This window comes from Magnolia sinica, chromosome 15 (genome assembly GCF_029962835.1).
Source record: "Magnolia sinica isolate HGM2019 chromosome 15, MsV1, whole genome shotgun sequence".
In the NCBI taxonomy this organism is placed as follows: Eukaryota; Viridiplantae; Streptophyta; class Magnoliopsida; order Magnoliales; family Magnoliaceae; genus Magnolia; species Magnolia sinica.
Window position 1 is genome coordinate 76,944,005 of NC_080587.1, and position 13,618 is coordinate 76,957,622.

Sequence of the window (13,618 nt, forward strand, 5' to 3'; positions counted from 1 at the left end):
TGATTTTTACGGGCCCATCATAATGATTATAGGCAATCAGGTAAATAAGGTGGATTCATGATTCAGTTGAGTCCTACCATGAAAAATAATTTAGAGCTAGGGTGAACATTGATAGGTATATTGTTTATCATCCAACCAAAAAAGAAGAGGATTCAGAACTCAAGTGGGTCATACAAGATGAAACAGTGAGAAATGAAATGGCTACCATTGAAACCTTCCTAGGGTTCACCTTATGTTTATATTTCATCCTAATCGTTTGCAAGGTCATTTTCACCGAGATAACATGATATCAAGATCTTAAACTGATATAAAACTTTTGTAGCCATAGAAATATTTCAACGGCGGTCACTAAATCCCTCACTGAAATGATCTAAAAAAACGGATGGATGGACGGAGTGGCTTTCTAACGAACATCGCAGTGGCCCATACAAAATCCTTGGCAGGAACTTCCCGGGAAAGAATCCTTGGCAGGAAAGGAAACCGCGTCCGAATTGAGGTGTTTTTCGTAAATTTGTCTTTGGAATAATGTGACCTGGAAAGTCTTAGAAATTATTTGGGATCTTTTTCTTTATTTAACCAGGGGTTCTTTTGCTTTTGTACGGAGAGGTTCCTATGTTAACTTGGCACTATTGGAGAAATGGTGGTGACTCATCCTCTTCACTTGTAGGGCTATCCAGACCATTCAAATTGCGACTCCAGTCAAATGGTCTGAGGTAAGCGGATTTGCGTCCTGCCCCTACTCGGAATCGAACCAGGGCAGGAGCCTTGTGAGGCCCACTGTGATGTACGGGTTTTACCACACCATTCATCGCTGCGACATGTGAAGGGGAAGAGTCACCACCATGGTTGAAAATTTAATGAGTGGTCCAAATTTGAAGGAAAAAAAAATCAGAGGCTAATATTCTCTTCTAAGTTAGATGTTTTGGACAACCTCCATTCAGAGTCTGGTAAGAAATTGAACGGTTTGGATTGCAGGAAAAGTACCATGTGTGCGTACACAGAGAAAACGCAAATTTTTAAACGGTGGTGAACTAACATTGACTTTTAAGAAACATAAAAGGTTAAGGAAGACCAGGGGTTCTGATTGCTTATGGGGGAAGTAAATAAGGAGAAATGATCCCGTACACTTATGATTTTGGGGGTAACGGAATAATGAGAAATGGTTTACTTTTGAGACACGTGTCAACATGCCCTTCCATAGGACGTCCTGATCGTATAAAACATCGACGCGGATTGGTTGGTGACCCCTCGACCCAGCTAAAAAGCTCACTGGCCCATCATGATGTATGTATGATGTATGTGTTTGGTGCAGTGGGCAGACAGTTTTATAGCTAAGATGGATCAGAAAAGTCCCCGTGGAGGACAGTAGTGATCCGGAGTGTCATGCCGCGAGCCGTGCATACCTCGCAACTCGAGATGAGATATGACACCTAAAATATACGATTTTGGAGTGGAAGGGACTACTTTAACCATCCTACCGTACGCTGTATTTGCAAAATACCATCGGATTGATAATCATTTTCTTATTTTAATTTCATTTTTATTATAAATTATAAGTTTTAATTTGATTATAACTCTTCCATTGGGCTTTAAGAGTTGCACCCAATGCAAAAGGTGTTTAAAATAATTAGAAGAACAATGTGGTGAAGCCAAATAAGACATTAGTTTTGGAGTGGAAGGGACTACTTTAACCATCCTACCGTACGCTGTATTTGCAAAATACCACCGGATTGATAATCATTTTCTTATTTTAATTTCATTTTTATTATAAATTATAAGTTTTAATTTGATTATAACTCTTCCATTGGGCTTTAAGAGTTGCACCCGATGCAAAAGGTGTTTAAAATAATTAGGAGAACAATGTGGTGAAGCCAAATAAGACATTAATTTTGGAGTGGAAGGGACTACTTTAAACATCCTACCGTACGCTGTATTTGCAAAATACCACCGGATTGATAATCATTTTCTTATTTTAATTTCATTTTTATTATAAATTATAAGTTTTAATTTGATTATAACTCTCCCATTGGACTTTAAGAGTTGCACCCAATGCAAAAGGTGTTTAAAATAATTAGGAGAACAATGTGGTGAAGCCAAATAAGATACTAATTTTGGCCGAAAACCTTATGCTTTGGTAGACATCATGACTAATAAATTTACTACTTATAGTAAGTTGCGAATTATAGGAGTTTTAGTTGTAATATGATTTTAAAATTTCTCTCATTGCTGGATATCTCTATTTAAAGGGTTGTGAATTCATTTATTTACTTCATCAATCAAATTATGAATTATTTACAATTTGTGAGGAGTCCAAAAAAGTTCTATAGATTTGGAGTAGTTATCCTTGAGGAAGACGGTGATCGAGATCATCATGTTCATTCCTCTGTCCGTGTTTCAAGTTGTCACCGTGTGATGCAATTTCGCTCCCAACACCATCCGGCTAGCTGATGTCGCAACTCTGCCGGCCACACCATGATGTATCTATTTTATCCACTTCGTCCATCCAAATTTTCAGCTCATTTTAGGGCCCGACCCCATAATTGAGGCAGATCTACACGTCAAGTGGACCGCATTATAGAAAATAGTGAGAATTGAACTCTTACCATTAAAAACTTTTCATGCCAACATAAGTTTTATATCAAACTGATATGAACCGTCAGATGTCATTGTCCCCACTATTTTGTGTGATGTGGTTTAGTTGAGCTTTACATATGGCTCATTTTTAAAATGTAAACGTGGAATGTCTGTGGAAAGGCTTACTTATGGCTCATCGTGATGTTTGTGAGAAATCCATCCCATCTATGTTTCAAATCATGTTAGGACATGGCCCAAGAATGATACATATCCAAAACTTAAGTAGGTCAAACTACAGTGTAAATAATAGTAGGTAGGAAAATACCTATCAATGAAACCTTCTGAGTTCACGATAGATGTTTATATGCCATCCACACTGTTCATTACATCATTCTTATTGGGATGAATTGAAAATATAAAAATATTAGCCATCCAAAGCTTCCATTGCCCCACCAAGATTTCAATGGTGGATGTTCAATCATCACTGTTTCCTGTCATGCACGAACTTGAGTCTTAAATCTGCCTCATTTTTTTAGCACTTGTCCAAACTTGATTTGCCAAAACGCATGGACTAAAGTGGATTTCTCACAAATATTATAGTAGCCCACCTGACTGGTTTGGGAGCCCTAAGAAATAGGTTTGTGATTTGGTTCAGGTCAACCCGAACCGGATTGATCAAACACCAGCTCGGGTTGGGTTGTGAAAGCCCTGGTGTGGGGTTGTTAAGGTCCTCAGGTCAGGTTTAGGTTGGAAAATGCGAACCTATGTGAAATCAGGTTAGGTCCAGGTTGAACAAATTCCGGTCAAGTTGAGTTTGGGTTGAAATTTGAGTCGGGTTGGACCCGGATTGCCCAACTACCCGAGTTGCACACCTACGAAGAATTAGGTTTGGTGAGGGGCCCCCCCAACTAGCCAAGCTGGGGCTTTGGACTAGCCTGTAGTCTGTCATGCATGGCCCAGTCAATTTTTGAGCCAGGCTTAGGCTCTAATCATTTTAGTCCACCCAGCTGACATCATTTTGGGCCCGCCTTTGATGTGGATCGGCACCAAATGCATCTTGCATCTGGACATTGGTTTTTATTTTTATTTTATAGATGTCCACTTATCTGCGCATGTGTGCACCACCAGATCAAAGGGATAGATTTGAACATTCAGTGTTAAATTAAGATTTTTGTGTTGGGCTTGGTTGGGCCCTGGCCCAACCCGTTTCCTTTATAGGCTCGAGCTTGGGCGAGCTAACCGAGCTAACTCGATCGGCTGGACTTGAAAAAGCTCGATTTGACTTGGTTCGAAACTGAGTTCAAGCTGAGTCGATCTGATTTTTTGAGCTCGAAAGAATTTCGAACCAAGTTCGAGCTCGACTCGACTCGGATCGAACTCCAACTTGAATCGAACTTGGATCGAACCAGTCTGGTGACTCGGTTATCTTGATAGTGATGTTGCTCACCAAGTGTTCGATGAAATGACTCAACGAAGTGTCGACTGATGGTAAGGAAGGTATGTATATGAAACAGATATCCTTTTTTCTTGATTTTGATGTTGCTTACAAGGCGTTTGATGAAATATCTTTAAACAGTTGTTACTATTTTACATACACCGAGAAATTAAAAGTGCACTCCATGTGTTTGTGAAAATCAATCTTCGCTCGAACTAGCTCAAGCTGCTAACTGAACCGAGTCGAGCTGGCTAGTCAGGCTCAAGGACCGAGCTGAGTTTGAGCTAGGGTCAGCTAGTGGCCGAGCTGAGTCGAGTTGTGCCAAGCTCTACTCGGTTCAACTCATGTACACCTCTAACTATGGTAGGTCCATGTGGGGTTTGCACCTGGCTCTAGCTTTGGTTCTTATGGTGCCAGCAAAGCACACTGCTACCCCAAATAGCTGTCTACTATATATGGAGAAAATAACAATGGATGATTTTTCCAAAGCAATTATTCCACAAGGGTCATAGAAGGATTATTAAACATAAAACTCACGGTTGGAGTTTATAACATTTTGGGAATTTTACAAATTAGTACCTGATTAATATAATATTTTTTCCCAGTATCTTTTTAAATTAATTTTTCATTAAAGTCTCTCGTTAAACAAGTTATTGTCAAAGGGATAGTTTCCTCTAGAATTCAGATCCTCTGCTTGCTACAAGTAGAGATTTCATGTTTTACGGTTTGTAATGATGTATGATGTGGTCCAATAACATTGCAACAAATAGAAAATTCCTCTTGTGGCAAACAAAGGACTGTACACTTCTAATTCTGTCATATTAAAGTTACTAAAATGATAAAACTACCCATTAATCAATGAAATTGTTTAAGAAAAATTAAATAGGTAGCTAAATGTAACTAGTTTGAGCCATTTCATTAACAATACTTAGGGCTGTTTATATACCAAGTATTATATTAGCTTGAAAAGCATCATTATAAAAGTAACTCATGCGATAAAAGTTATTATCTCCAAAACTTTTTTTTTCTTGCTTTCAATTTGAACTTTTCTACTTCTCCCTCCAAGTGATGGATGGTCCATATCAAAGGAAGCCCCACATGATGGGAGGTCCACATCAAAGGTGGGACCCACATGATTGAGGGTCCACATTAAAGGTGCACCCCACATTATGGGTGATCCAAACCAAGATGAGTCCACATAATGAATTGTCCACATTAAAGGTAGACCCCTAATGATGAATGACCCACATCCAAATCAGGCCCCACATGATAGACGGCCCATTGAAGGTGGGGCCCACACGATGTACAATCCATATCAAAGGTAGGTTCCACATGAGGGATGGTGATATAAAAGGTAGCCCCACATGACTGGCAATAACATTAATTAGGTGGGACCAGCATGATGGATGAGCCATAGCAAGGTTGGCCCCTTATAGTGGGCAATCCACATCAAAGGTAGGCCCCTAATGATGAATGGTCCACATCTAAGGTAGGTCATACATGATCGACGGCCCACATTGAAGGTTGGGCCCACATGATGGATAGTCCACATCAAAGGTTGGCTCCACATGATGGGCAATAGACATTGAAGGTGGGCCTCACATGATAGGCTGTTTATTTTGATGGTAGGCTCAAAATGATGGATGACTCACATCAAGGTGGGCCCCTCATAATGCGCAATCCACATCAAAGGTGCCGATGATGAGTGGCCCGCATCCAGGGTGGACCTCACATGATGATAGTCCACATCAAAGGTGGGCCCCACATGATAGATGACCCATATCAAGGTGGGCCCCATATGAGAGCAGTTCGCATCTAAGATCAACCCCTAATAAGGAATGATCCACATCCAAGGCAGGCCCCACTTGATGGACAGGGCACTTTGCAGTTAGGCTCTACATGATGGATGCTCCACATTAAAGGTGGGGCCACATCCAAGGTGGGCCCGCATAATGGATAGCCCACATCGACGGTGGGCCTTCCATGGTGGATGGTCCACATTGAAGGTAGGCCCCACATGTTGGACAATTCACATTGAAGACAGCAATAAGGTTGGCCCAATATAATGAGTAGTCCACATCAAAGGTTGGGCCCACATGATGGAAGTCTATGTTAAGGGTAGACCCAACAAACTAATACTTATGTGGTGTTATAAAACAAGCATACTTTTCTACCTCTTGGCTGATAATTACATTATTTACTAAATACATTTATAAGGTAGAAACCAAGATAAGTTACTTTAGACATATATATCTTATATATAAAGTAACTTACAATCCAAACACCCCCTTAAAATCCACAGTTTGATTTATCTAAGATGAGATCACAATCATCATCAAGTTACTCAATTCATCAACTACCACGAAAGTCTTAATTAATAAAACAATCATCACCATCCAACCTTCATCTTTCTCTACGTTGTGTTGCAGCTACATGAGTGGATCAACGACCACGTCAATCCGCATCGATAGCAAAACTGAAACCCGCACCTGAAAATCAAACACCCAAACAAAACCATTGTAGTTATCTGTCGGTTGAGGTTGATCATTACTCCTCTATGATAAGAGCTAACAAATATTTCGGTATTGTATTTCATTTCTGCAGCTGGATAATAGACATCATGAGGTGGACCATATGTGCAAATGGGCCATTTTATTTTAGCTGTTGATCGATGCTTGTTGTATACAAATAGCCCTCATGACAATGAGAATTGATCCAGTATAAGTGCATGGTGTGATCCACTTGATAGACGGCCAAGATCAAGATAAATACATAGATAGAAAGTAAGAAACTGACCTGCAAGTCATATGCATACAACCTTCTGTCTTCTCCACATAGAACTTGCAGCGAGAACATCTCTTCCACTCCTTTGATTTAACAAGCTCCATCACCATCAGATCATCTCTCCCCTTCTCATCTTCATGCAATCCCTTATACTCTTCACACCCAATGCCCGAGTGCCATGCCACCTTGCACTGTGCACAGAACAATCTCCGGCAATTCGGGCATTCTGATTGTCTCACGACATCCCCTCCATCATCGATCAGAAGCGTCGAACAGTCCTTGAAAGGGCAGTAAAATTTCTGCGATCCAAGAACCATCGACTCGGAAAGAGCAGCTTCCCACCTCTCGAACACTTGGGTGGGGATGATTGGACGGCAGAGATCAGGTTCTAAAACCCCTTTACATTCCAAACCAGGACATATAACCATTGCTATGCTTTCTTGGATCTTCACCGCAACGTGATTGCTTATGCAATCGTTGCAAAACATATGAGAACAGTTCTTGTTCATGAACATTTCATGCGGCCGTTTCACCTCCACGCATATGTCGCAGAAGCTTCTTGAAGATTCGCCTGTTTCGGTTATAACCAACGTGTTAGATTCCGTCGGAGTCGTGTCGTTATTCTCCGACGACGGTATGATTGCAGTTTCGAGAGATGGGGTGGAAAGAATAAGGAGAATTGATGAAAATATGACTTCTTGGAGCTGTAATTCTACTGCAAACTTCTCATCTGAGATTGGGATGAGACCTTCTTCATTTTGGAGAGCTATATAGAAATCATCTACTACTTCGAGTAAGGTATTTGAGTTTGAAGATTCTTCCATTTTTCTCTTTTTCTTTCGTAGAGGGATTTAGTTGGTGTTCTTGTGTTATTTATAGGTATTTATTTATCTTTAAAAAAAAAAAAAAAAAAGATTTTGATGATAAGATTTCAATGGTTGGATTTTGTTGTTAGTGGGGTCATCTATTTTTCTAAATATCTAATCCTTCGAATGGATTTTATAAATATAACATAACAATGGGCCATCTTAATCAAAAGATAGTCCCACATGCAAGTGGGGTTTTTCCTTATAACTTGCACGGAACTTTGATTTTTGGCGGGGGTGACGTAACATCTATTCCTGCCATTCAAAAAAATGGGATGACCTACTCCAAAGAAAGTAGCTGGACATAGTTCTCCACCCTTGATTTTGATTTTTACAATGACCATTGTTATTGTTGTTATTGTTGTATGAAATTCACCCATCCATTAGATGCCAAATAAGTATTTAGATTTGGACCATCTATAGTACAGGTGGGCCCTACTAAGGTAAAATTTTGGAAGGTAATCATTATGGATCATATGCATCATTTCCAATCATGTTGTCCACTTGAGTCACAAATGAAAATATTTTTAGACCATTGGACACATGAGGTAATGTACCCGTTGGTCAAGATGAATTTTAGATAAATATTACAGTGAGGTCCACCCAAGCAATAGACTCATTTACTAGCACTCACACCAGTGGACGATGATGATAGCTGCAATTGATGTAGTTTGTTTGAAAACCTTTTTGAAAAGGGTACGAGAATGGGATGAGATCTCCGGCTTACAGGATGTTCCTTTGCTGGTAAGCTAAGTGGGGCCACTGATATTTGTGAGAAATCCACCCTTTCATCCATTTTTTGAGATTATTTAAGGATATATGACAAAAAATCAGATGGGTTCAAAAAAAAAAAAAAAGAGATAGGTTCGAAACTCAGCCATATGAGAGGGAAAATAGAATAAATAAATTTCTGCGGTTGAAATTTTCTTGGGCTCTATCGTGATGTTTATATGCCATTTAAACTGTTTAATTCTCACTGGGATGGACGGAAAACATGAAAAACTAAGCCAGGTGAAAAACTTTTGTGGCCACATGAATGTTTTAATGGTAGCTGTTTAATTCCAACTATTTCTTCTCACGTGGCCCACTTGAATTTTGGATAAGTATGAGTTTTGGTTGCTATGTCCTAAAATGATACTGCAGAACGAACAAAGAGGATGAATTTCTCGCAAACATCACAGTAGGCCCCACGTAGCTTTGACCTGGTGTTGAAACTCTCCTCAGTCTACCACCCTAATGACCAAACTCCCTTTTATTTTGATTGGCTGAGTGGCCTGTGCAGTGGAATTCTAATGTATATTATATGCTCTGGTATGGCGGTGCAATTGTACTCGACCTTGAATGTCTTTCATGTGCATCAGACAACCACCTTTGGATGCTCATCAACTGACCATTCTCTTTTTCACTTGGTTGTCACCGTTCACAAGGTTTGTGAGGTCAGATCAGTATTATTTTCGGCATAGAGCTAATCCACGATGGGACCTACAAATTGGATGGTCTGGATTGACTAGCATGTATGACATACGAGGAATGGATGGATGTGTTAAGAAATGATCCGCCACCACGCTTTTAGTGAGTATGATCACTCAATACCACACACATGCAAGCAGCCAACATACAAGAGGTGTATATTCACCTTAATCCAAACCGTCCAAGTTGAGGATCTGACCATAGATGGGCATATTACCAACATGAGATCGGTTGTACGACCGTAGAGAATAGTTGATGAACATATGTGTCCATTTGATGACGAAAAATTGGAGAGTGAGGAACTTGGACCATGTTTTGAGAGTATTTTATGGATTGTGATCCATCGATAGTAGGCCATGATTTGAACGTTTGGAAATGGATGCATGCGGCACCATAAGACAGAGCGCATGCGTATAGATTGTAAGTCGTTGCCAGAGCATCAGTCTCTGTCACTCTTTCCTTTTTCTGTCTTGTCTAATTAAAGGAGGGTCGTCTATTATAAGAAGATCCTCCACCCGAGGATATACACAATATACCCCGCCTTACATTTCAACAAGTGGGGCCCAACAGTTAAGGAGAATGGACCATCCCTCAAAACAATCCAGCCAGACTGAAAGATCCTGGCCACTAAAATGATGCTTTATTTTACATGTTTATCGTCTATCTGCAGGACACAAACTGATAGGTTAGGATTGTCTGATTAAGGAAAATTTTGGACCATCACCCATCCACGGTGTTTCCAACGGATCCAATGGTCTGGATCACTAAAACCTCATGTTAAACAAGAAAAATCAGTGTATGAAATACGTATTGTCGGTTTGAAGATCCTACCACATCCATCTGATTAACTGCTTTGAAAGGTAAGTTTGTTTTAAGCTCTGGCAGTGTATGACACTTGATATGCAGGCTCTGAGAAATCACATACGTGGGCCACATTAACTCAAATTAAACCGACTAAATTGTGAAATCTGCTTCCATTAGCAAAGTTTGATCGGATTGGTTGACCAATTCTAACATCTGATTCATGGACACTTGTTTATTGAAATAAGACCGTTGGATATTTTGCATTTCAATACGATGGTCAAGTAATCAAATAAGCTAAATACAAGGTTCATGATATACCTATACTGTATATCATTGATTGGACAGTTTAATTTGTTTTAATTTTGTGCTACTTTATGCAATTTTTAAGTGCCTGAGTATCATCCATCAAACTCTGCAGAGTACCAAAGGCCTTATGGCAGGGAGGTCTTTTAATTCTTTGACGTAGGAAGAGATATTACTTGCTGTCTTTTTCTTTACTTTGCACGAAGATGTTCTTATGTTAGTTTAGCACCATTCGGAAATGGTAGTGACTCATCCTCCTCACATGTGGCATTGATTTATAGCTATCCAAACCATCCAAAGTGCCCTATTCCAGTTAACAGCTATCACATATAGTTGAAAATAATGTGATATTGAATGATCCAAAATTGAAGAAAAATCAAATTTTAATATTTTGGTTATGCTCGATTCATCGTCTGTTCAGATATTGAACGGTCTGGATTGCAAAAAAAATTATGGCATGTGTACATATGATGTATCTCCATCACATTTTAAACGGTGTTGAACTCACGTAGGCTATTGATGTGGAAATAAGGAAGAGTTTAAAAGGAGGATGAAACTTACACAACTCTTTCCAAAGAATCCGGAACAGACTTATTTTCTTGTAATCTGATTGATCCACTTTATATTTTACAAACGAAAATTTTCCTACTTTGGACAAGAAATCTGAGTTCCCTTTCCAATTACTTGTTTGAGCTTGCGACACGTGTTGTTTTCCTGTGATGTAGTTTACTTGAGATTTAAATATCATTTTTGGAGATCTGATGTAGTTTACTTGAGATTTAAACATCATTTTTGGAGATCTGAATGGATGGTGTGTATAAAAAAACACTCATGATGTTTAGTTGGCATCCAATCTGTTCTTATGGATACATAGATAGGAAACGGATTTGCTGGCTCCTCGAGCTCTGAGTTGTACGAACGGTTCAAATTAAATCAAAGTTACATTGGCCCCACAATGATGTATTTATTATATCCACACCGTTCACCCATTTTTAGGGATCATTTTAAAGGATTAGACAAAAAATGAATCATATCTGAAGCTCAAATGGATCACACCAAAAATAGCAGTGAAGATAGTGATTTTCACCGTTGAAAAATTTGTAGGGCCTACCATAACGTATATTTTCCGTCCAATCTATTAATAATGTCACAGATACATGGATGAAGAGGAAAAACAAATTTCATATTGATCCGAAACTTCTGTGACCCCCAAAACGGCTTCAATGGTAGCTGTTCAATTCACCACTGCTTTATGCAGTGTGGCCCACTTAATCTTTATATCTGTCTTATTTTTCGGATCAAGCCTTAAGATGAGCTCGCCAAATGGATGGACGGTTTAGACATAACACATACCTCATAATGGGACCTACAGAACTTGCTGACGTCAATACATCATCAGCTATATAGCTGGTGTGTGGTACAGAAACCAATCCGCTTCCAATGGATGGGGATGAAGGGAAAATACAAATATCAGCTTGATCCAAATCTTTTATGATCCATAAGTGTTTAATCTCAACATGTGGTTCACTGAAGCCTTAGAATTTCATCTTTTTTGGGCTTTTACCATAAAATGATATGGCAAAATGGATGGACGGTGTGGATAAAACCCATACTTAGAGTCCTTGTTAAGAACCGACGTGTGAAGTACCCAATCCCGGGAAGTGTGTGTGGCACTGTCATCCAACGTGACCGGTAGGGTCGCCCCACTGAAAGTTGGATGACTAAACAAGTATTCATCTCTCGCCATTAGGCTGGACTACCGTGGCCAAATTAGAACCATTCAAAATCCAGGGTGGGTCTGTGTATAGTGACCTGATATAGTATTCAAGAAAACATGGACCCCACTTGTACGGATAGGTGCAACAGGGCACTATTTAGGTTCAGGTTCTGTTCCATAAACGCTCAGTGGTCCCACAAACTGAACACATGAATAACCCTTTTGTAGAGTTTTAATTATTTTTTTCTTCTAGTTCTCAAACGGGTAACGTGCATCCATAAAGAAAAAAAAAAGAAAAAAAGGCAAATGTTTGAAATCATGAACACCGCAGAATCTGATGCTATGGTCACCATCTATTATCATCAAGACCGTCCACGCATTAGAGTGGAACACAAATCATCCATAACCAACCACCTCGCTCCACATCCATAGCAAAATTCAAATCCACACCTGAATCCAATATCCAAAACATGTGATGCACTTTAGATGAGCATGAAATAGCGACAGCTTCAAATTGTGATTTGGCATGCTTCATACTACTCCAATCGCGGTCGCATGCAATATATGCATATATCTTTCAATCCGGGCCATCCAAATTATGGGACCCACTATAGTTTGGGGAGTGGACCAAAAGATTACAGCGATGAGATAATGGTCTGGGGCCATCACTCAGAAGCAATTAGATGATGGTTGGGAAGGAAAATGATCACAGGAATCTACGAGTTCAACACAAAAAATTGAACGGTTATAATCACTTGATTAGTTTGACTTTGGGGGCAGTTCCATAAACATGGGGCCCATAATTAATTAGCCTGTCAGGAGGAAGTGCATGCATCTCAATATCGCATGACAAAGTCATAAAGGTACGTCGGTTGCCAATTAGACAGTCATGGGGCAATGCCACTCCGTGATACAAGTGGCTCTAAGGTTGTTGATCTGAACCGTCTATCTTATCAGAAATATTGTAGATGACCCACAGTAGAAAGTCCACAGCGAAGAACACACTATTTTAGTCATCAATCTGTGGCCTTTAAATGGATGCTTAAGAAAGATAAGGCAAAAGTCAATTAATCAGATACTTATATCTTTAAATTAGAGAGGTTAATCCACCTATGGGTCATTCAAAATAGGGTCCACAAGTTGGACAGTCTAGATTCACCGACCATACTGCAACATCTACAGTATATTGGCAAGAAAAAGAGAGCTTCCAAAGCCACAAATAATCATAAGGGCCCGTTTGGCCGGTCGGATTGGAAGGGATTGGATGGTATTGGAAGGGATTGGAAGTCAAATCCTGGGATTGGCCTGGCGTGCCAAACAGAGTCGGTGATCTGATCCCAATCCCAGGTATCTCAAGACAATCCGCTGACATCACCATCATTACATTTAAATCCCATCAAATCTGCCCTAATCCTTCAAATTTGCCTGAGGGATTAGAAGGGATGAGAAAGTTTAAAACCAAGATTGGCCGGGCGCGCCAAACAGACTGGATATAGCAATCCAGGGATATATAAATCCCATGGATCTCCAGACAATCCACTGACAACACCATTATTACCTAGAAATCCATGCCATCCACCCTAATACCATTCAAAGCCTTCCAATCCACCCGGCCAAACGAGCCCTAAGAGTTTTCACAAAGTAGCATTGTGGTACTGCCACACA

General features: G+C 39.8%; 1 protein-coding gene across 1 annotated transcript; it reads right to left on the reverse strand.

Annotated features, from left to right (window-relative positions):
* Positions 1–6,148: 6,148 nt before the first annotated feature.
* On the reverse strand, positions 6,149–7,649 carry LOC131227480 (E3 ubiquitin-protein ligase RSL1-like). The gene is made up of 2 exons (XM_058223268.1): positions 6,806–7,649; positions 6,149–6,498 (listed from the first exon to the last, which is right to left on the reverse strand). Exons 1-2 carry the CDS (start codon positions 7,615–7,617, stop codon positions 6,423–6,425), a joined length of 888 nt encoding a protein of 295 aa, XP_058079251.1. The 5' UTR covers positions 7,618–7,649; the 3' UTR covers positions 6,149–6,422.
* Between the last annotated feature and the right edge of the window lie 5,969 nt (positions 7,650–13,618).